This window comes from Metarhizium acridum, assembly GCF_019434415.1.
Source record: "Metarhizium acridum strain ARSEF 324 chromosome Unknown scaffold_13, whole genome shotgun sequence".
Lineage (NCBI taxonomy): Eukaryota > Fungi > Ascomycota > Sordariomycetes > Hypocreales > Clavicipitaceae > Metarhizium > Metarhizium acridum.
The window spans coordinates 1,681,489-1,704,388 of NW_027094016.1; the positions used below are offsets into that span (position 1 = coordinate 1,681,489).

The following is a 22,900-nucleotide window of genomic DNA, read 5'->3' on the forward strand; positions in this document are numbered from 1 at the left end:
TGTGTACTTACCGATTCCTGAGGCGGTTGTTGGAGAGGAAAGGAAACAAAGCAGATGAGCTTGGGTTAAAAAAAAACACGGAACAGCTTTTTGGTAGTTCGTGTGGGGCGGGAATTCGAAAAAAAGTGGAAACTGTTCACTGCATCACGGATGGCCAATGAGAGGGGGATCTCTATTGCCCGCCTTTGACGTAAGGCCACTGACAACCGTCTGTCTAGTGCAGCTGGAGCTCGGCTTGTGCAATGGCTGCTGTCTCCCGACTACCTGGTGGCCTCACTCACCCCAGCTCCAACGACTGACTCCTCACTCTTTCTCCAACAAACCCCTCTTGGCCGCTCCGACGCGTCACCATTTTCGTCTGAGTTGCCGGAATTTTATTGTGGCCACTGTATCGAGCCCTTGACCGACTTGAGAAATATCAACCGATACAAACGAGCATCATGGTCTGCGCTGGCGCAAAGGCCGTCTCGGCCCTCAAATTCGTGGGCACGTTTTCGTTGGGGCTGCTGACGGTACGTTGGCCTGTTCCTGCACTTGACAAACCGTTCGGAATGGCGGTGATGTGTGCTCGAGGCGCGGCCCACGACATGTTTGCTCTGGGTAGCAGCAGGTGTTGAAACTTGCGGCCGGCACACAACATCGCCATCTCCAATTCGATGACGCACACGCCTCGGCTTACACCCGGAACCGTTGCTAACACAAACACAGGGCGTATCATACTCCGTCTCCAACATCACTCTCCCGGCGCTCCTGCGCCTCCCATCATCGGCATCCGCCTCGCAGGCCATCGCCTCCCTTACCACGAGTTTGCAGACGCCACTCCTGACACTTACATCGCTAGCCTCGGCGCCCCTCTTCCTTGCCTTCGTTCTCTCGCCTCGCCGGGCTCGCCACCCGTACCTTTCTGTATACGTCCGCCCTCGCAGTTGTCTCGACCGTTATCCCGCGTCTTCTCCCCCAACCTGCTTCTCGTCCTGCTCAGCGCCAGCAGACTAGGAAGTCGTCCCCGCGCGCTAGAATGGAAGCCAGCTATGAAGTCCTTGGCGACGTTCACAGCGAACCGGCCAGTGAGGAGGACATCGAGGATATCAACGGGGAAGAAGTGAGGGTTGAGGTTGAGAGACTTTCCAGGGGCTACTTTGCGCGTACTGGTCTGGCTGCGCTTGGATTCGCCATGGCTGTGGTTGGACTTTGGGGCGACGGAGCTCCCAAAGCTACTGTTTATGTGGCGTGAGCCGTACATGAGTGGAGGAGTTTGATTTTTTTTTCAGAAGAGTGTATGCAAATATATATGGGGCTCAATGCTGGTATCAGTCACGGATTTGAAGTTTTGGAGTTTGAGGAAGTGTATTTGGATTCTAATCATGATGGAGCTTCTCCCATCCGCAATAAAACATCATGTTAATGGCTATGCACCATGAAGGAAATCACAATAGTAACAGAAACATGAAATCAAGCCATTGTATTACAAGCAAACTAGCGATTGAGCCGAGTCTTGTGTTCCATGCACCATCCTGTCCCAGACGACCTACTCATCATCACTATCCTCGTCACTGTCTTCAGCTCCTTTTTACTCCTCCGGCCATGCACTAGCCAACCTATCTGCCAACTCTCTCGTGGCAAAATCGTTCTTCTCATCTCCCTTTCCATCGTCTGATGCCACCTCGTCGTCCTCATCTCTTCGGGACTCGACACTAAAGTACCGCGAGCCAGTGTGCTTCTCTCCCAGCCGTCTAGCGACATCATCCGCCTCATTGAGACTCACAAGTCGTCTCTTACCAGCGTGTTTCTCCATTGTACTAGCCATCAAATCCCATTCTACTTGTTTGAGCTTGCCCGTGGACAAGTTCCTCTGCAGTTTGCCTTCACCTATGCCCATGGCTGGTAGGATTAGCGCGAGGTCCTTGGCGTAATAGTCGCCGCTTAAACCGAACTCCGCAATGTTGGTCTTGAGTTGGTCGGCGACTTTGTCTTTGAAGATAGCTTCATCGCGGTAAGCTTCGGTAGGCTTGTTGACGATGTCGGAGATTCGTTCGTTGCGGTTGATTTCGGGGCGGTACGGCCGCGAGAAGACGTGGTTAATGAGGCCATCATGAGCGAGTTCTGCGGGGGTTCGGCCGAAGGCATCTTCGCGATAGAGCTGCTGCGGATTAAATTCTAGGAGAACTTTGACTAGAGATAGCATGTCCTGCTTGGTGGCTGTGTGCAGACAAGTTTCGCCGGCTCCGTTGAGTATGTCTAGTTCCTCGCCCTTGGAGTACTGGAGGAGCAATTTGAGCATGTCGACAACATCTTTTCCGTCAGAGTAGGTTTCGTTTGAGATATATCTTCCACGGCGATTGTAATAGTTGCTATAGTATTGTTCGATTTCACCGGCGGGTCCAAGTCCAGAAGTTTGGCAGATCCAAGTGTGTAGAGGCGTGGTGCCGTTTTCTGTAATGTTCTTACGCTGCAGGAAAAGATGGCTTCTGAGCTCGGCGTCAAAGAGGTCCAACATGGGCTTGAGTTGAGCAGCCTTGGGAAGCCTGGAAAGACACGCATGACGAATGTTCTCGCCCTTTAAATTTCGAGTTGACTGATCGGCTCCGCCGTCAATGAGAATCTTGGCAAAGTCTGTTCGACCAAGCCTGCATGCAATCATCAGGGGAGTTTCTCCTTCAGATGTTTTCTTTTCAAGGTACTCGGGACAGTTTGTTACTAGGTACTCCACCAATTCCGCTGACTCCTTGGATTTGCCCAAAACTGCACAATGAATGACCAAGTCATCTGTTTAATACGGTTAGACAACGTAGATATAGATATTGGCTAGACAGAGGGAGCTTACTATCAGCACCAAGCCACGTTGAAATGGCGCGGTTAAAGCCTCCAGGGCTCTCTTTCAAATGTTTGAATCTCGAGTCCTCGTGAGCAGCCCTGGATTTGCCGAACTCAGTATAGAGCCTGTGTGGCTTATCGCCTAACAAGAACTCGACACCATCGACTGATCCTTCCAGTGCAGCATGCAGCAGCGGCGGAGTCTTCATGCCACTGGTTCTGCTCACCACATTTCGGCCGGCATTTGCCCAATCCTTTCTGTAAAGAGATGTCTGTTAGCAAGTTCCAAAACACGTGAAGAGCAATGAGAGTTAGACAATACATACCTTTTTTCCCCATGAACGGTAAGCCCCTGGTAATACCGTGGCTTTTCCCTTACTTCAACACCACTCTTCTTCACAAGATGATCTAGAGGGACTCCTGCGCCGGTTCGCTTGATAATGAGAGATAGCATTTGTGTCTTTCCGTGCTCCACGGCCCAGCGGAAGTCTCGTTCAGAGAATGTAAATTTGGAACTCGCTTCGTCAGCATGATTGCTTGATGTTTTTTCTTCGCTGAAATGCTGAGCCATATCCAAGAGTACTTTCAATCCTGAGACATTGTCATTTTCCATAACATGCTGGAAGAGTGTACGACGATTCCGTTTAGCTTTGGAAGCTTCGCCGTCCCTGACATTGAACGTTGACACACTATCGCAAAGATGCTGCAATGGAGTAATAGAGGACTTGACCTGCATAGAAACCTGGCCGATATCCTCTATGGTGAAGTTCTTGTCAACAACCCGAGATTCAAGCTGTGGCTCGCTATTTGATTCTTCAGACGCGTCCTCGTCACTGTAATAATCATCCTGGTCGTCTGGCGGATCTTGTTTCGTCCTATAGCGAACCTCATCTTTGTCTGCAGGGGACCATTGAGCTTTGACAATCTCCAGAATTGCCTTTGCAACATCAAAACGGCCATGCAGGAAAGCGATGGAGAATGGAGAGTTGTTATCATTGTCACTAATGACGATCTTGAGCGGAGGTTGATCTCTCCGCGTGCCCCAAGCTTGGAGCGTCAGTTCCTTGATGCGTTCTAGATTGCCACTCCAGGCAGCCTCCATGCTGTTCGTAGTATTAGCGGTATGAATGAAATATGGAAAGAGTGGACCTACAGTTCAATATATCCATCGCGTCTCGCCTCAGTCATGTCCTTGTCAGTCCTGAAAATAAATTCGTACTCGTAGTCCTTCTCCCTGTCCTTTTCTCCATCATCCCTGGAAGTCTTCTTACGCTTCTCGCATTCAATATTTGGATACAGCTCGGCAAATGCCTTGGCTCCCTTGGAAACCATGAACTTTTCAAGAGACTTGAACGCAGCTAAGGCTTCCGTTACAGCCTCTAACTTCTCCGGAGCACCCTTAATATTATCTACTGCTTCGGTGTGCTTTTCGTAAGACTGCACACTGGTTCTAAAGTCTTTTTTCTTGATTTGCACATCTAGAGAGACTAGCCAATGCTTGTGTGTGCCGGGCTTAAGCTTTTCAAGATAGGCGTCTAAGCCGGACTGTATCTCTGGCTTAGTGATAGTTGACTTTTCCCCATCATATTCGGATAGTATTTCAATCATGTCGCGTACGAGATCTAAGACCGATGTTCCCTTTGTGTATCTCCAGCGCCAATCATTGTCGAAGGCATCATTTGTGTCGTGTGTCATTGCATTGATGTTGGCTCCGTTTTCAAATAGCCTCATTGCGCCGTCGATATTCCCATACCGAATAGCAGTGCACAATGGAGATTCGTAAGACCGCTTGTAAGTCTTCTTGGAGCGGTCAAGGTCGCCGATATTTCCGGAAAGATGCGGCGCAATCTTGGCAGCTTTCAGCCAAGTATCAAAATCAGCTTCAGGAACAGCTCCCGCGTCGAGGAGTTTGAGGATCAGCATGGGGTCACCGTGCTGAACAGCACCGTGAATTGGCGAGGTGGTTTCTGGATTCCAGCTGTAGCCACCAAATACAATGTGATTGATTGCCGTTTTCACACCCATCTTATCGTTCTCCAGCAGAGTGTTAACTAGCTCATGTCACCATGTTCTATAAAACGGTAGAAAGCCGTGCATCCTTGGGCATCTGCCTGGGAAGACGTTGCACCAAGCTTCAGTAGCAGCCGAGCCATGAAAATAGCTTTGTCTTTCCGGAGACCAAGAGCCAGGGTAAGCGTCAAAAGGGCCGTCGTGTCTGCCTCGTTATTATTGTTGAGAAACTTCACTAGCAAAATCGAGTCGGCGCCATACTAGAGCTAGTGTTAACAAAGCGCGAGAAAACCGAATGCCTCTCTAGGATTCGCAGGGACTTACATCACACAATAGCTTGACAGTCTCCTCGTGGCCCTCGACAATAGCGACATGTAGTGGTGAGCAAGGCGTATCCCAAGCAAGCACATCAATCTGGTAATATTCTGGTTCGTCTTCAGACTGTGCTGGAACTAGATCATCTGTGCTTTCACCATCTTTCTTTTTCGAAACATTAATGAAGGAGCCGGTGGCGAGGGACTGCACATCAAGATCAGTCTTTTCGTCATCAACGAGTTCACCGTCTGATTCTTCATCTGACTTCTCCTCGCCTTCTTCCTCATCCTTTTCTGCCTCTTCTTCTCCGTCTGATTCTTTGCTTTCTGTGTCTTGCAATATCCTGGCGCCATCAACCTTATCTCCATGAACAGTCTTACGGCGCCTAGCTTGCCTCTCTTCTTCAGCTTCCTCGTTTTCAATGCTTTTTTCCATGATAATCTTTATCATTTCTGCATTGCCGCGAGCGGCAGCCAAATGCAGAGCGGTTCACCATCGGCTAGACGAGCCGTGACTCCCGTGAGGCGTGCCCCATGATCAACTAGACACTTCACAATATCGGGGGTCGAAGTCATCACAGCAAGATGCAATGGCGTTCGCCCAGTGTAGTCACGCTTGTTAGGGTCGGCCTCTTCCTGGGAAAGCCAGTTGAGCACGTCGTCGATGTCGCCGTCAACGATTGACTGACAAAGTCGAGCAGTATTTCCGACATATGCCATGTCCGTCCAATCTTGTTCTGTAAGCGGATTGAAAGACCCAATTTGCTGACGACCTGGATCGTCAATAAGGAATGAAACTTTTCCCGAAATATAGATTTCTGCCTCCCTCTTTGAAATCTCGATTTCCTCGGGTGTGATTGCTTTTGGACAGCAACTGCAGCAATCTTCAATGACGTCTTCTACGCGACCAAAGAATGCAGGGTGACGATGAAGGTATACTTCACGCTCCTTTGGCTGGTTCCACTCTGCGTTCAGCAGCAAGTCTCTGGTATAGCAGAGCTTTTCAATTCTCTTGGCGTTGAACTTTTCTCCGTACGGAACAGTCAAAGTGTGATAGTCACTGACATCCACCTCTGAAAGCCGTCGGCTACCTCATCCTCATGGGAATCCTTGATATTGCCTCGCATAGGCATGAAGGTTCGGTATCGCGCAGGTCTGCCACGCTCAGCTCGTCGCTTATTAAGATAGGATTTCACGAGCATGGTTGGTGGGTAACCTCTCAAGAACCAGAAGTCGGGCTAGACCGAGTGTGCGCTGGAAGCTTCGCTCAAAAATGGTAGGGTCAACTCTGGTTCGGTCAAGGTCTGACCAGTAAACCTCGAAATTCCGGTGCGAGTTCTTGGACAGACGATTCTCGTAAGAAGGGCTGCGGCGAGATAGATCCACGTGATTGATCTGAGCAATGAAACTTCCCAATGCTCTGGGAGTAACATAAACCTGTTTGCCGTCGTAGGCACCGCCGGCAGCGTCGATGTCAAAGCCGGTTAGAATCTCACTGACAGACTTTTACACAAGAAGAACGATCTGCAATCAGCCCTTAGCGTTGCGGCAGACAGCAAGGTGACTTTGTAAATAGCGGAAAAGCTTACCTGAATATGACGGACGGGATATTGGCTTGCTATCGTGATGGCATACTTGGTGCGTACAACCGTGACTTCATTCAAAAGAGCGTCCTTGACGGCACGCTCAATCTGTTTTATTTTTTCAATGGCTTGGTCATGGGTCAGTCCATAAAGAAACAGATCGACATCAGATGCTGGACAGAACTTTTCGTGATAGTACTCGCGCAGCTTGCGCTTTGAAACTTTGAACTCTTTGGGCACCGGCAGTAAACAGTTAACGACAGAAGAACCAGCGGCGACCACATTATTCCAATCGACCCCAACCAGCGAAGACTCCGAAAAGATGTTGAAGTTGTGCTGGAATTCCGTGATGTCGGCCACGGTGGCAGCTGAGCCATGAGGCCTTCGCTTGTCGGCAGGCAGCGGCATGATATATCTGGACTTTTCATCTTCAGACTCGGCAGACAAGTCTCTTGCTCGAGTCGTGATCTTGGCCGTGTCTTCAGTAAAGAGGGGAACAAGGTTGAGGTATGGATCGTTCAGAATTGGATTCTGGCGATCTTGGGCGTAAATCTCCCGCAAACGAGCTTCAAACTTGCGATAAGGTTTGGGCTTGCCGGGGTTCTCGGCAATGTAACTTGCCAGACCCAAATGGGCAGCAGGCAATTGCGGCAAATCTGAGGCAGCCATGATTGACTTGAGCAACAAGTTGGGATGAAAGGCAGGGTATTTTGATAACGACTTGGGACTTGTGGACTTTTGGCAGAGCCAGACGGGTGCTGTGGGAATGGCAACTTGGGAAATGACAATATTGGGAAGATTGGGAAAAGCCGAAGAACGAATGGCCACTCCTTAGCAGCTGCGATGATGGTGACAACAGAAGGGATGAATGCTAAGGACAAGACGACGAGGGCAGGCGTTTGCAGCTGGCAATGAGGACAATAGTGTGAACATTATTGATGGGATTGGGCAAGGCTTTATACAAAGCAGACGATGATGATGTTGGCCCAGGCGGCCAAGGAGGGGAGCTGAAGGCCGCAAACCGTATTTGGAGTCAACGTTGCACCCTGAAGTTGGAGAAGCGAGAAGCCAAAGGCGAAATTCACACGCCTACATCTTGCCTCCTACATGGAGAGACGACTTGAAAACCGACAGGGATTTGGACCCGAGATTGGTCGTCCCATGCTGGTGCATCGTGAATTCTTCCACAGGCCAGAGGACAGAGGGGTACTGGTGCCTGGGCAAAAGCATCCAAGGATATGTACAATATGGCGCCAGGCACATTTTCTGCTTGAAAGTTGAAACCGCCATCGCCGACATTGGAACCGTGGAGGATGAGGGGAGTCAGGGACCAACCGCCCCGCCCGCTGCAGCCTACCTAGGTAGGTAGCTAGCACCTGGTAGCGTGAACGCACCTTCCTCTCTTTCACGGAAGGGGAAAAGGGGGGAAGGCAAAGTGGAAGGCGACACACCGGCTCATTTCCTTTCTTGTGTCAATGATCCTTTCAGCGCGGCAGGAAAATCCATGATTCCTCGGCCACGAACAATCATGAATTGACTTGGTGTACGGCGCACGGAGTGGCTCGCACGGAATTTCTTGTCCAGTGCCATTAGTCCCGAGCTCTAATAGTCCACCCTTTAAGAACCGAGCACTCTCGATTGCCAATTGCCCAACGAGGCTCTTGATGACGAACCGTCAACACCTAGTCTCAATTAATCTGGACCATCTGTTCTGTGTGACACGTTATCATGTCAAGTACATGATGTGGGGTGTATTGAATACATTCGAATGGTTGCATAACCTTGGTACGCATCGTCTGGAAGTCTGCTCCGAGACAAATACGCTGGACAACCACGACGATATACGCTGTTTGACTGACAGTGTCCAGAGTCACGGTTTAACCCGGTGTTTCACAGCGTAGCTCTCTATTGCAACACCAGAATCTGATTACAATGTCGTCAGCTATCATGTCGGTGTTTTTCACGGTACAAACTTTCCTTGACTCATGAGACGGTACCGGCATAAAGTACTCTGTATTCTATAATACTGCCTCTCAGCCTCATTTGTGTTCTCATATGCTTTTGCTCTAGTAAAGGATATCCCGCGCTATGCTATAAAAACGAAACTCCTAGCCCTCGAAACAACAATCATCACCAAGATGTTAAAATCTCCACCTGTACACCAAATTCACTAATTCGTCGCCAATTATACAGGGGACTTCTCCTTCGTGGCCTTTTCAGCGGGAGAGAAAAAGTACAGGAACGTCACAAGTAGTTTGCCAGCTCCCGAAACCACAATGGTGGTAGCTGAGCCTACCTCTCTGTAAATCGCAGCTCCGACAAGCGTACCCACGGCGAGAGCCAAGAGAAATGAAATGCGCCGAGTACGAGGCCGGTTTTTTAACACGAAAAGCTTCTGGTCAATCATGAGATCAACCCACGCTGCCGTCGCCATGGCAGTGCTAATTTCCGTCATCGACAGACTTCTGGATTGGACAACCTGGCTTCCAGCGGCAAAGGCTAGTAATCCAATGACAGCCAATGCCTGGGGTCCCTGTGACTTGACTCCGTATCGGTATTGGATCGCTGCTGCTCCAAGGACGAAGCTCGATTGGACCAGGTTACAGAATATTAACCACCATCGTTTTCGGGGTCCGATAACGTGGCTAAGCTGGCCCGTGAGCCAACCGGCTCCAAGGAAGAGGCCCAGTGCCATGCCGATGTTGGGCGTAAAGAACATTTCGCCGTTCAACTGCGGGAGGATGAGTGTCAGGCACAAGAAGACAGTATTGCCGGTCTGGTTGGACGCAAAGCAGTGATAGTCAGGGAACGTCGTAGCATCTACAAGGATGAAACTTGTATTAATGACTCTTCTCTGCCGTGATGACGTGCCAATATCGCGGGATCTTACCTTGCATTCCGGTGCAGAATGTCAGAATGACGAGTTGAAGTTCTGTGAATATGGAACCTCGAATATCTTGGCGCAGGTATGTGCAAATTGATTTGTCCTCCACTTCCGGCTGGGGGCCATCACTCTCATGGTCCGTCATAGTACTGGGGAGGCCTTCTACAAGCTCTGTGTTTTCCTTGTCCGGGGTCATTGTTCTCAGCAAAGCATGAGGGATTCTGGTCTCACCGCTGTAGGGAGACTGTGTAAGAATGATGTAAACGCTGTGGTACAATGAAGGACTTGGATGATGAAACAGGGCTAGGTGGAAATGCTAGCTGCCTCTTTATGAACGGGTTGACCCCGAGGCAAGGAAATTTGTCCCTAGATGAGGCAGTCGTGAGTTGCGGTCTGAAGCCGACAGCCGCCACCGCCGAATGGCTGGAGCAAGCAGCCAACAGCCCGATACTCCATCCCAAGAATATACGGCTGGTTCCGGTGACTCCAGTTTTCCCTCTTGAGTGGCGACGGCTTGTTGCCGACGGGGGCTTTGGGCAGAAAGACAGTGAGTGTCTCACGAGTTTGATGACTTCTACAACTGTGTCGACTTGACACCGGAATCGCATGATGACCAGGACATTCTCCCTCAGAATATGGATCCAGATAAGAAAGGACTTCCACATCTACACCATATGCGTTACTTCTCCGTCGCAGCATGCAAGTCGGGCAATTGTTGTATTCAAAACCAGCAACAAAGCGGCGGGCTAGAGCCAATCACGGATACCAGCGTGACTCAATCCGGACCGAGACCCACCCGGCTCGGGAATATAACGGCCGGCCTGTCTCCGGGTCCACCGATGCCGCCGACAGCCGCGGCGGCGGCCGTTTGCAGTTTAATTGACTGTTAAAGATGAGAATACATCGAGATTCCTCCCAAAGATGGGCAACTAAGTGATGAGAGAAGTTATATGACTGAGATAAGACTAGTTTCATTGCTTCGCCCGGCGAGTGCTGTAGGCTCTAAAACTCCATCTGGAGAAAGATGTGTGATGCGGACAGCACTATATTAGGGATTCAGATGCCACAAACGAATCTACGAAGGACAAATAAATTCAGCAAGCCAAATGTGCTACAATGGATAACGGTCCATACTCCGCGTGGATGCTGGCAGTGGTGTTCCCTGGCACAAACAGGTGGAGGTCGAACGCCAAGCCACGTGATCTCGTTCCTGCTGACTAACGTGACGCGGTACGCGATGGTTCACGGTCGTCGACCATGTATGTGGAGCATTGTGATGGACTAAAGCGTGATTACAACAGGCTGAGTTTTGGTCGATACGGACGACTTATTTTTCCAGTCCTCAAATGTAAGCCATTGTTGCTCTTTATCACCAGCCGGGCAGTGATTCGTCATCTTCATGACGCGAAATAACCTTGCCGACCAACTCTCCTGGCTCCTCAGCAACGTCGCGTTATCGAAACCACCTCTGCGAACGTTTCCCTCCGCTGGCGACTCCTCTTCCTCCAATACGTCGCAGCCGTCTTCCATTGAAACCGGCGCGGCGTACCAACTTCGATCATCTTCAAGTATAGGCTCACAGACAAATTCCCGCCCGCGAAGTCACGCATTAGATAATGCTATCAACCTAAATGGGTGGGGGGAGGACTTCGTGGACACACCGCAAGTAACAGTGTTGGACGACAGCATGGTTCGATTGGCCTCAACTACGAAGTCCAAGAGGCCTGCTCTGATTTCCCAACCACAGAAGCAACTTCCAACTCCATCTGCCACTGATAACCCTAGATCAAAGGCTCGACCGGCGCCTACCCGAAACGATGCTGGTATGTCAAGCCAATATGCCTCAATAAGTGCATCATGCTGATACATGGGTAGTCTCAAACACACCAAAGAGCATGCGAAAGCATTCTCCTGGAAAACCGAGTACCTCCCGAGCACTTACGTCGCCAAACCCGAGTCTGGATCTCACCGATTTCGACGCAGATGACCTAGAATGCATGGATCTTACAAAGGATCTCACCGGTGTAACTGCCTCGACAGAAAAGAGTGACGACGTTCAAGTATGGGACACTACTAGTGCTTTATGGTCACCACTGCCTCGTAGCAGCAAGAAACGGAAGAGCAATGGGATAAGCAGAGCTGATACAGCGCAAAATGAGAGCTTCCCTGATGTGTACGATATTCTTGGTACCGAGCCGCCTGCCTCAACTCCCGGGACTCGGTCAGCTATACGCCGCGCTGGTTTGACAAGCACTTCAAAATCACGTCGTAAACGGGACGTGAAGGAAACATCGAAGGATGTGCTGGGAGACTTCGGGAGCGATCCTCTCAATGAGATGATGCCCAGTTTATCCTCGCCCTCTCGGCATGCGGCCGATCGGCGGAACCAGTCATCGGTCTCGAAGCCGCCGACCAAGAAATCTTCATTGGCGCAGCAAGAAGATAGCACTAAGAAGAGGAAAGTCAACCCCTACGAAGGCATTCTACCCCAGGACGGGCTGAAGCGGTATGGATTATCCACTGACGCCGTGGAACTGGATGACTGTGTTCCGGATTCAGATGAAGAATTCCTCACACCTCCCTCGCACAACAAGTCTGCCATTACTCAATCAAAGAAATCAGACTCGAGCGGTGACACCAATTTCATACAAAATGTGATTTCAAGAAGTCAAGAAAGCACATCCTGGAGCATTTTGAACTCGCCTTCTACCCGAGCCATTGACCAGAACAGAGCAGACTGCGTAGGAATTACCTCAAGCTTTAGCACAGATAATTCCAGGATTGATGCCGTGGATTTGGTGCCGGAGAAAAGCATCCCCCTCGACCAGGTACCGAAGGTGTTGGAGTATATATCCACAAATTTGGAAGCTTTGACTAAACGACGTGACGCTATTGTAGAAGCAATTCAGCGCAATGGCGGTGAGTTTGTGAAAGCAATCAACGAGAGGTGGCCAAAAGAGAAACGCAGCCAGGTTAAAGCTGAAAAAGAACGACTTTTGAGGCAACAAAAAGCTGCTCAGGAATTGGGTAGCTTACTGCAGCCATATCGAGAAACATGCGAGAAAAGAGAAGCTCTTGCACAACAGGTAGCGCGGTCGTATGCTGAAGGCAATAATACCGACGACGACGAGACTCGACTTGACGCACTAACGGACGTGGTTCAAGAACAAGAGGAAGGACTTGCCAAACTCGTCATTCAAGCTGGATTTGATGAATCCAACTTCCCAATGCTGGCACCGCCGCCTTCTTTGTCGCCAAAACGGGGGAATACAATAGTACTTGGCACACAACCGTTGGACACGGGGATGGTCGATACGTCTCGTGGTCTACGGGAATTTTCTACACATGCTGCTACGTCCACGCAAATTGTCCGTCAGACTCAGCTGCCAGACATGCCCCAGCCACGTTCACGTCGAACGGCAACGCAGTCGATACTGGGAAATTCCACTAGGGCTTTAGTATCAAAGGATGGTGAGGATGCCGCGGGGGAGCCGTTCCCCAGAGAGGTATTACCCTCAACAGTGGATGTCAGGACTCGACGTGTCCGCATTGCACCGACTGCTACCGAGGACATGGAAGACGACTTGTTCTCGGAGTTTGATGAAGCTGACTTGCGACCCGTCCACACGGCGCGAAGCAGAGACACGCCTTCCCAGGTACCGCACACCTTTGCTCCAGGCCGGACACAAGAGAATTTCAGCGACTTCAGTGACGATGATGACATACTGGCTTTTGCAGAGGACTACGAGACCCGTCAATCGCTGGGAGATGGTGGCTCAACTTCTAGTTGCGTCTTCTCAGAAACATCGGGAAACATAATGCCTCCCCCTAAATCGAAAGGACCGGCGAAGCGGCCATCTGCGCCAGTATTACCAGAGCTCAGAATACCACCAGAATTGATGAAGCATCCGTGGTCACCAGAGGTCCAGAAAATGCTGAAGGACCGGTTCAGAATGAAGGGATTTCGGCAGAACCAGTTGGAGGCAATCAATGCCACTTTGGGAGGTAAAGATGCCTTTGTTTTGATGCCTACTGGAGGTGGTAAATCCCTTTGCTACCAGCTGCCGGCAGTTGTTAGAACTGGAAAGACACGAGGTGTAACTATCGTTGTCTCCCCATTGCTGAGTCTAATGCAGGACCAAGTCGACCACATGAAGGCTCTCGGTATCCAGGCGGTAGCGTTCAATGGAGGATGCTCAGCAGAGTACAAAAGACAAATAATGAGTGCTTTTAACGAACGGAGCCCAGAGCACTTTATCGAGCTACTCTATGTTACGCCGGAGATGGTGAGCATGAACCCTGCCTTTAACAATGCGATGCAAACACTGTATCAAAGAGGCAAATTTGCACGACTGGTCATTGATGAGGCCCATTGCGTCAGCCAATGGGGCCATGACTTCAGGCCTGACTATAAAAGTCTTGGGCAGGTCCGCATGAAGTTTCCCGAAGTCCCTATTATGGCACTGACCGCCACTGCCACCCAAAATGTCATCGTGGATATCAAACACAACCTGAACATGGCTAATTGCCAAGTGTTCTCGCAAAGCTTCAACCGCCCAAATCTGTACTACGAAGTGCGGACCAAGACGTCCAATTCAAACGCTACTGAGAGCATTGCCTCGCTGATAAACGCCAAGTATCGCAACATCACTGGTATTGTGTATACAATTTCAAGAAAGCAAGCTGAAGAAGTTGCACGAAAGCTTGCCGGTCATGGTATTGCAGCCCGCCACTATCATGCGGCTATTGACCCTCAAGAGAAGGTCGAGGTTCAAACATCATGGCAAAAGGGCGATATCAAAGTTGTTGTAGCTACAATCGCTTTTGGGATGGGTATAGACAAGCCTAATGTCAGATTCGTCATGCACCACGGCTTGCCCAAGAGCCTGGAGGGGTACTACCAAGAGACGGGTCGCGCTGGCAGAGATGGCAAGCCCTCCGACTGCATTCTGTTTTATGGAAAAGCGGATATAAGAGTCCTGAAAAAGTTGATTACAGACGGAGATGGTAATAATGAACAGAAGGAACGCCAGATGGTCATGCTCAACCGGGTCACGGCCTTTTGTGACAACAAGTCCGACTGTCGACGTACTGAAGTGCTTCGCTATTTCGGAGAAGACTTTGTGCCGAGCCAATGCCGAAAATCTTGCGACAACTGCCGGGCTGGGCTAGTCTTTGAACAACAAGACTTCTCAACTTATGCCATTGCTGCGATTCAGGTCGTCCAGACTCAGCAGCGTCTTACAGCTAGTCAATGTGCGGACATCCTGCTTGGCAAGAAGTACCCTGCCCACGAAGAGGAGCTTTCTGAAGAACAATATGGTATAGCCAAAGGTTTGAAGAAGCACGAAATTGTTCGGGTCATTGATCGACTATCGGCCGAAAAGGCGTTTCATGAAAATAACGTGGTTGGAAATTACGGTGTAGCTATTCAATATCTTCAACTTGGACCTACTGCCCGCTTGTTCCTTACTGGTCAGCGCAAGCTGATGCTCACGATCCAAGTAGACGAGGAGACTCGTTCCAGGGCCAAGTCCTCGGCTAAAAGGACGACTAAGAAAAATGGGAAGGAACAAGACATTCAAGCCATGCAGTCGACGTATGTCTCTTCCCCAGTGGAGAGACGAAAGAGAAGGAGGAAGGTTGAGGAGAGTGAAGATGAAGAAAATTTTCCAATTACTTCTCACGGCTATGCTAACGACGGATTTGTCGTTTCGGATAACGATATGCGAGATGATGACGATGAAGAAGAGGAAGCTTTCGAGCCTCTTCCCAAGCACCGTCCAGCCAAGCCACCTGCCAAGGCTGCAGCAAAGAAGAAAGCTGTGCCCTCAGGGCCACCCATCACTTCCAACAAGCGCGTGGAGGACCTACCTGAGATTCACCAAGATCTGGTCAGCACGTTTGTGAGGGAAGCCCGAAAGATGGAAGAACACATCCGCAACAAGAAAGAGCTCAGACGCCCCCTGTTCACAGAGCGAGATTTTCAAGAAATGGCCATACACTGGACAATCTCTCTCGACAGAATGAGTCGCATCCCCGGCATCGACGTGGACAAGGTCCAGGAACACGGTCCAAAGCTACTTCCCATACTAAAACGACATCACAACATGTATCAAGAAACCATGGGCGCCGAAACTCCCGATGATGACGACCAAGAAGTGGTGGACTTGATAAGCTCAGATCTTGAGCTCGACCAAGAGGAAGAAGACGTCGACTCGCACTACTTCCAGCCCAAGCCACGACCTGAAGTAGAAGCCTTCCACAGCAGACTCCAAGGCCTGAGCAGCCAACGACAAAGCCAGCCAAAGCCCAAGTCGTCATACTCACGAGGGAGTGGCGGGGGGAAGAGGTACTCTGGCGGCAAGAAGTGGTCTCGAAAAGCGTCGGGCGGCGGTGTGCCCTAAGCGCAAAGTTAACAATTTCGGGAGGACGAAAGGCGAGTGGCTCTTCTTCAACTGCACGGTCAACCGCGGGGACTAGTACCGGGAAACGAGATGGGAAAATCGTCAAGAAGAGTGGTGGGGGGATTGGTTTGATGCCAGTCTAGAGTAACCCTCTTGTTTGCTTTGGGAGATAAGAATTGACGATAACAGTGTATGAGATGCATGCCGTCATGAGAGCAGAGAACATATATATAGGGCAGAATTATCATCGGCTTCTGCTTACCTATTGTGGAATCCATCATTTTTATTTGGGCCATAGGCGGCCCTTTTTGGCCGAACATATGTGGAAATAATCAAATAAAATAATCTTTTCCAGAAGGGGCTTTGCGCACATGGTATATTAATTGGTTATGGCTATGATACTCTCCGCATCAAAAGCTCGTTCAGTGGGGAAAGTAGCACACTGCACCAAAGGAAACTAAGCAGTTGAAATTACGTGTTTTATTATCCAGCATCGTTCCCCAGGAGGAAACAACGGTTCATATCGAAGGCAATATGTGCAAGTAGACCAAAGAAGGGGATGGGAATTGGGTATATGAGGTCCCATCACTATTCACCACGCAAACTCCGTCGAACTGCATCATGCCGTCATGCATCCCCTTCCTTGCAACATTGATCTCGTAGTCGTAGCAGAGCTAGCTCAGAATACAACAGAAAAAGTGAGTAGCAATGTAACTCGGGCTTTAAGATGAAGTATAAAATGTGCTCACGTGAGTCAAAAGGAGCTGGCTGACAGTAGGAAAGCAAAGCTGATGATAATGATACCGCCTACATGAGTGAACGGAGACAATTGCAAGTCAAGGCACGCTTGCTTAGATAGGAATGTAAATGTTGGAGGAAGTGTGGTTGCAAATATATAGTAAAAATAAAAGAGTGATAGAGGAGTGTCGGTTGCTCGTTTGTTTCCCAAAGATATCTTCTTCATCCATGCACTCGTTGGTTCATCTGTGTGGTATCTATCGTCTAGTGCACCACTCCACGAATGTTCAGAGAAGTCGTGCACACACTCATGTGACCGTAACGAGGTTCACAGGTTCAGCCTTCCGGGTTTCCATACAGTCCAAGGGCATGCTGCTGGCTCAAGTTTATGCTAATGAGTCCTCGACGCAAACAAACTTGGCAATAAAAGGTGCTCAATTACGTTTAGTCAATGTCGTCACTCTTCCTAGTGACGCCAACGTGGCTTTGAATCTTTTGGCTCAGCAGTAACTTTCTTAGTAGAGGGGCGACTGGAAGTAGAAAGCTGGGGACTATTGCGACCTGTGCTCCCTTCTCTTTTGAGGTGTGGCAGGAAACTCGTTCGCCGATGGCTAGAAGCTAGCGAGCTTGCTGGACGCGACAACTGACTTTCTTCCACAGCACTTTCAGAGCCAGTGGGCTGCATTGAGACTCGGCGATTCGAGTTCAGGGTAGACATGGAGCTTTGCGAAGTCAATCGCGGCCTGGACAGAGTGTGCTGAGAGTAAGGCCCAGGTGATGTGAGTCGCTCACGGAATGATAGTCGAGAATGACCGCCTCTGGAGGGAGTGTTGTCCACTTGTGGTGACTCTGAAGCGGACCTAGAAAAGGCCCCCCTAAGAGTTGGGAGTCTTGATGCCGACGATGGTGTGGCAGCGGAAACCGATCGCTGGTTGTTCGGGGTCGTTTTTGTGTAAGGACTCGGTATAGTCAAGCTAAGAGGCTTGAAATGATGTCCGGTGTCAATGTCTGAAGTATTAGTTGAACCGTTCCAAGGTGGCCTGTGGCCAGCAGTGGCCCCCGGACGCCCAGGAGTCCTTGTGTTGGTAGCAGGAGTAGCAGCAGAGGAGCTGGCAATTGTTGACAGCCTAGGGCCTGTTTTCCTGTTCAGGGTGGATGAAGGAGCGGGCAAGGATGAGTGTCTTCTGCCAGTTGACCGAGAAACTTTGTTGAGGGCCGGAGAACGTCCTTTGCCCTTGGCCAGAGGTGTTTGTGGATCGAAGCCAAGAGAATTCATAATGACTGACGATGGCGGAGAGCTTCCCGGTGTTTCATGCCCACTCCCTACAGTCGACCTGTCGTTGGAGAGCATACTTGATACAGAGTCTCGCAGTTGTTGACTCCTCCTGTCTGCCTGGATATCGTCAATAATAGCATCCATTTCTTGCATTTGGGCTTTTAGCGACTCCCACCGAGTCTGCATATCAGTGTGAAGACGGAGGATCTCGCCGTTCACAGTTAAACGGTCTTTGACACCTCTATCAATGATGGATAGAACACGTTCGATAGCCGGACCGTAGTGTGTCTTCTTGGCTTCGTAGCTCTCGATTTTCTTCATCATAGTGGGTGGGCTTTGTAAATGTACTTCGGTATCAATAGCGTCACCAAGTTTGAGCAAGGACCGTTGAACAGACTCATGCATCTTCTGTGCTTGACGGCCAGCTCCACGGAAGACAATAACCCAACGGTCCTCGCCCAACTCCTTTCGCAGCGACTCCGCATCCTTTTCCAGCTTCTTGTAGCTTCCATCCAGGGCAGTGCGACGCATTTCGAGCTCCTCGCATGCTGTAGGGAAAGACTTTTCAGCTCGGGCCTCAAACACGGATAGTCGCATGGGCAAAAAGTCTAGAGATGCTCGCAGAGGCTGCATCCTGGCAAACAGGGCCAAAAGGCTAGAGTCATCCTGGGAAAGACTGGGTGTGCCAGGGGAGCCAGGGCTCATGGGCACTGAGGGCAGACTGAAGCGGCTAGGGGCTTGCAGCCGAGTAACAGCTGGGGCCGTGTCCTCGACAATATTCTCGAGATCACCAATATCGACATTATCGCCGCCGGCAGCAGCAACAACACTCTTGTGACGGCGTTCCTCCATTTCAAAGACCAGTCTGCTCAGTTCGTCCATCTCGCCCTGAATATCTCCCAAGACATTATTCCATAACTCTTCCCATTCCATTGCAATCTCAACTTGGACCCGGACACTTTGCAGGGTGGCACGGATGTGAGCCCACTCATCAACAATTAATTCCATTTGTGCAACTGCCTTCTTTAGGTCTTCTGAAGGAACATGAGAAATATCATTTCGTTTTTGCAGTTCCTCAATGGCACCAATATAGGCATTGATCAAATCTTCAAAACGGGTGATGGCGTTCTCAACGTCTTCAAGACCCTCTCGGCCTCCAGCAGCAGCCCATTCAACGTCATCTTCGCTATCAAGTCCACCAATGACTTCCTGTGCTTTGGAGATCCAACTTCGTATTTGCTCGGAGGCATTGATGAGAGCTTTGGCGGCTACGTGAGCTGTTCGGATAGATGAAACTTTGCTGGACAGGGTCTCGGCGTCCGGCAGTTGAAGTGACGTCAACTGAGCCAGTTGGTTCGCGAAGGAAGCACGAGATAATGTGTATATAGAGCCGGGTCGGTTATGACCTGGCGTGAAGTATGAATCTAGCCCAGCAACATATTCGTTCGAAGACGCGACGGCGGGAGGCGTGACGGGCGGTGGCGTATCCTTCGGGGGCGGAGGAGGAGGGCAAGTTTCCGGAGGGGATGAGGGGCGAGTAGTACGCTCGATATGTTCGCGTCGTGTATCAAGGGTTACCTTGGTGCCATTGCCATTGGTGTGGTCCGGCAGGCGGTACTTCTGCGTATCCATGGCCAGAGGCTCTGGCGTTTTGATCTCGGGCAACTGAGGCGATTTAGCGGTAACGATGGGCTCAGTCGTCGAATTGAGCAGGGCCGACGTGGAGGCGCCTGCGCCTTTCCAAGGCCGACCGCGCCTAGCAACAATCGAGGTGATAGAGTTGGCTTGGTGATTTTCGTCCAGTTGGCGGAGTTGTTGTTCGTCGAGACGACCTATATGGTCGTGATGCGGTGTGGGGACCGAAGGCGTCTGTTTCAAGGTCCCAAACCCGAGGGCCTTTAGTCTCGCAGCAAGACCTGGAGAAGTTTTGCGGATAGCAGAAGTCGGAGGTTGGTGATGAGGCAGGGCCGGACCGGGTACGCGTGCGTACGCGGAGCTGGGGTTGTTAGGGTTGTTGGCTGTACTGCTAGTGAAGCTTCCGCTGCTGGTGCTACGAACCGTGTTATTTGTGGTGCTGCGGCTTAAGGCGGGCGTGTCTAAGGGAATGGGGAGGGTGCTTGGTTCGTCTTCGCTGGTGGCACTAACAGTGGCACCGATGGTAGATGCAGCTGTGGCAGGGAACGGGCCACGTGGTGCTGGGAGGTCAGAGATGTTGGCAGGGACATCAGCAAAGCTCAAGACCTCGAACACCTCATTCTCGTCTTGCTCTTTGATGCGGTCGGGTTGCTGATATTCGGGTTCCTCGCTTTGCAAGGCCACAGCAATTTCCTCGTCGTCGACACCAGAGCCGGGCATGTGGACAGAGTGGACTATGACACCACTAACCGGTCCGTCGGAGGTCATGTTAGATGACGCCTCAGGAGTGCTCCAGCGAGCAAAGAACCACAGGCACAAGTAACGCGGCTCTGTGGCGACCACCCAGCTTTCAACTCAAGGCGTCAAGTACCAGTGGAACAATGGAGTGGAGAATGCGGCAGTGCGCGGAAGGCGTCGAGGCCTGACAGGACCTAGCCTTGTACTCAGTAAGCGTAAAATGTCGATGGCCAATCGATTACGGAGGGTACTTTAAAACGCCCCCGGTCATGAGACCAGTGGTCCCTGATGCGCTGGCTGGCCAACTGCGGCCAGAGGAATGGACCTTGCAGTCGAATGACGAAGGAAACTGGTATGTCGACCAAGCCCAACAAAATTGGCGCCAGCAGGGGCTTCCAATGTAAGATGAACTTCACGACTTGGCCAGTCGTTGCGAGAGCGATGGTCTTGCGAATGGAAGCTGATGTCTGTAGGTGAGCTCGGCGGGCACCCAGAGAATAAAGTGGGGTGAGGGGACGATCGGTTAGAGTGGTGTGCGGAAGGTGAATGAATATCTGACGAGATGAACAGTGATAGTCCAGCAAGAGTCCAGTAGTAGCCCAGTCAAGTGGTCGAGTTTGTGTTACTGGGATCAATTGCGATTGACAACAAGTCCTCCGTAGTTCCGTGGTGGGATTCGTCTCCAGCGACGCGCAGAAACAGTGCATGTGTCGCCTGCAGGTCGTGCAGTGAGATTGCCGGGGATATGCAGGTGCAGCTCAAGGCGTGCAGCCGGTGGGAGACAAAGAATGCCTGCCCTTTCTTCTTTTGGTCCCAAGTCCTCGCCCAATCCCAAAGTATGGTTCGTCTGCTGTGGCCTGTCAGAGCCTGACGGTGATCAGGGGTGCGTAAGCTTCAATATCAATAAGACTCGAATGTCGGTCAAATAAATGAGAGCAGAATAAAATTGGAAGATGGCGCTGATTGGGCCTCGCCCAATTTCGCTGGTCGTGCCTTTCCGCTTGCTTGCTTGCTTGCTTGCTGACTCCTCCTTCCTTCCGACTCCGTGTCCCAGGGTCAGAAGCGGGTAGAGGTTCTTTTCCTGTCGATAAAAAAAAAAAAAAAAAAAAAAAAAAATTGGACGAGCAGGACCGAATCGGGAGGTCAGGGAAAGAAGCGGTCAAAAAAAGAAATAAAATAAAATAAAGGAAGTGGCAAATCCGGCAGGGTCGATTAAAAATACCAAAGACGACGAGAGGGGATGAAAAGGAAGCAAAAAGCGAGAGACGGAGCCCGCACGGAAGATAAATTACCGTCCAGGTTCTAGCTCAGAATATTTTATGAGAACAGGGAATTGCCTTCGCCGGGGTGTTAAAAGAACCAGTGGGTGCCAGCGCAACCCGAATTGACGCCTCCTCTGGCCGCTCTTTTATTGTGCGACAGGATTCGAGTGGTACGAGACCATTTTGTCGACAAAGGTGTGAAGAGAGGGAAATGGGAAAATGGACAGACATGACAGAAGCCGAGGAGCTGAAACACGCCGCAGCTAAAATATTCGGGCACTGGCGTAAAATTGCGCACGACACGTATGGCGCCTTGGACCTGCTCGGCTTACTTATCCTGAATGTATGATTGAGCGTATCTCGAATACGCGCAGCCAGAGTTGCATCTCGCTCTTAAGATGAACGCAATTGCGAGTGCAACATTGCGTATAGACGAGTCCAGACTCTTGTTGACCAATTCAGTAGGTCCCTAGAGGTACTTGAAAGGTTGGCTGATTGGGCATTCAATGTTCTCTCATAATTATTGTACATATGTACGGAGTATGGAGTACGGCATACGTGTTCGACTCATCTTTGGTGCTTGCTTGATTACGGAGCACAAGTATTGCCAACTGGCCATATCGCCCTGCATAAGTAGGGATGTTGTAACATTTGAACTATTACTAAGTATAAGACTAGTCCCAGCTACCTATCTAGGTACCTAGGTAGGTATTATTCGGCACTTGGGGCCAAGAGGTATGTGCCATGTTCCTGGCATTAATGCGCTTATACTAAGCAGTAGTCAGGAACCGGTGGGTACATGCCTTGGGGCCTGGCGCCATCCAGATGTTTTTGTTCCATCTACTTAGTAGTTAGTAACTGCTAGACCTGGTAGGTAATAGGCCAGTTGATTGACGCCACATGGAACCAGGGATATGCAAGTGAGCGTAGGAGCAAGTGCCTACCGAGTACTCCGTACTTTGAGGCATTATCCCTTTGAATGTGCAAAGGTGCGTTTGCTGTATACACCAGGATGTCACCTAATAAGAGAGCTTATATTTAAGTATACTTAATTTTACTAAGAAATTACATGATAATAAAAGTGTTAATAACTTTACATATATAAAACACTACCTTTTACTTATCACTAAAGGATATAATACCAGCTTGACTTTGTTACTGAAAAGGTATCTATCTGCACGGTACTGCAGAAAAATGGGGCCGATGCAGCAAACGCACCTTCGCACATTCAAAGGGATC

General features: G+C 50.3%; 7 protein-coding genes across 7 annotated transcripts; 2 read left to right on the forward strand and 5 right to left on the reverse strand.

Moving 5' to 3' along the window:
* Window positions 1–440: 440 nt before the first annotated feature.
* ATG33_1 (Autophagy- protein 33) lies at window positions 441–996 on the forward strand (the record flags this gene model as incomplete). Its single annotated transcript, XM_007811165.2, has 2 exons — window positions 441–512; window positions 709–996. 2 exons carry the CDS (start codon window positions 441–443, stop codon window positions 994–996), a joined length of 360 nt encoding a protein of 119 aa, XP_007809356.2.
* A 22-nt stretch (window positions 997–1,018) lies between these two features.
* On the forward strand, window positions 1,019–1,234 carry ATG33_2 (Autophagy- protein 33; the record flags this gene model as incomplete). Its single annotated transcript, XM_066117594.1, has 1 exon — window positions 1,019–1,234. The coding sequence occupies one exon, from the start codon at window positions 1,019–1,021 to the stop codon at window positions 1,232–1,234; it is 216 nt and encodes a 71-aa protein (XP_065977381.1).
* Window positions 1,235–1,570: 336 nt separating this feature from the next.
* Window positions 1,571–4,839, reverse strand: J3458_003122 (uncharacterized protein; the record flags this gene model as incomplete). The annotated part of the gene is made up of 4 exons (XM_007811166.2): window positions 1,571–2,766; window positions 2,825–3,072; window positions 3,141–3,917; window positions 3,968–4,839. 4 exons carry the CDS (start codon window positions 4,837–4,839, stop codon window positions 1,571–1,573), a joined length of 3,093 nt encoding a protein of 1,030 aa, XP_007809357.2.
* A 26-nt stretch (window positions 4,840–4,865) lies between these two features.
* J3458_003123 (uncharacterized protein) lies at window positions 4,866–5,589 on the reverse strand (the record flags this gene model as incomplete). The annotated part of the gene is made up of 2 exons (XM_066117595.1): window positions 4,866–5,084; window positions 5,149–5,589. The coding sequence occupies 2 exons, from the start codon at window positions 5,587–5,589 to the stop codon at window positions 4,866–4,868; spliced, it is 660 nt and encodes a 219-aa protein (XP_065977382.1).
* A 728-nt stretch (window positions 5,590–6,317) lies between these two features.
* Window positions 6,318–7,390, reverse strand: J3458_003124 (uncharacterized protein; the record flags this gene model as incomplete). Its single annotated transcript, XM_066117596.1, has 2 exons — window positions 6,318–6,641; window positions 6,728–7,390. The coding sequence occupies 2 exons, from the start codon at window positions 7,388–7,390 to the stop codon at window positions 6,318–6,320; spliced, it is 987 nt and encodes a 328-aa protein (XP_065977383.1).
* A 1,220-nt stretch (window positions 7,391–8,610) lies between these two features.
* Window positions 8,611–9,801, reverse strand: J3458_003125 (uncharacterized protein; the record flags this gene model as incomplete). The annotated part of the gene is made up of 2 exons (XM_007811167.2): window positions 8,611–9,541; window positions 9,612–9,801. The coding sequence occupies 2 exons, from the start codon at window positions 9,799–9,801 to the stop codon at window positions 8,907–8,909; spliced, it is 825 nt and encodes a 274-aa protein (XP_007809358.1). The 3' UTR covers window positions 8,611–8,906.
* Window positions 9,802–17,216: 7,415 nt separating this feature from the next.
* J3458_003126 (uncharacterized protein) lies at window positions 17,217–20,429 on the reverse strand (the record flags this gene model as incomplete). Its single annotated transcript, XM_007811169.2, has 1 exon — window positions 17,217–20,429. One exon carries the CDS (start codon window positions 20,427–20,429, stop codon window positions 17,217–17,219), a length of 3,213 nt encoding a protein of 1,070 aa, XP_007809360.1.
* Window positions 20,430–22,900: the final 2,471 nt, after the last annotated feature.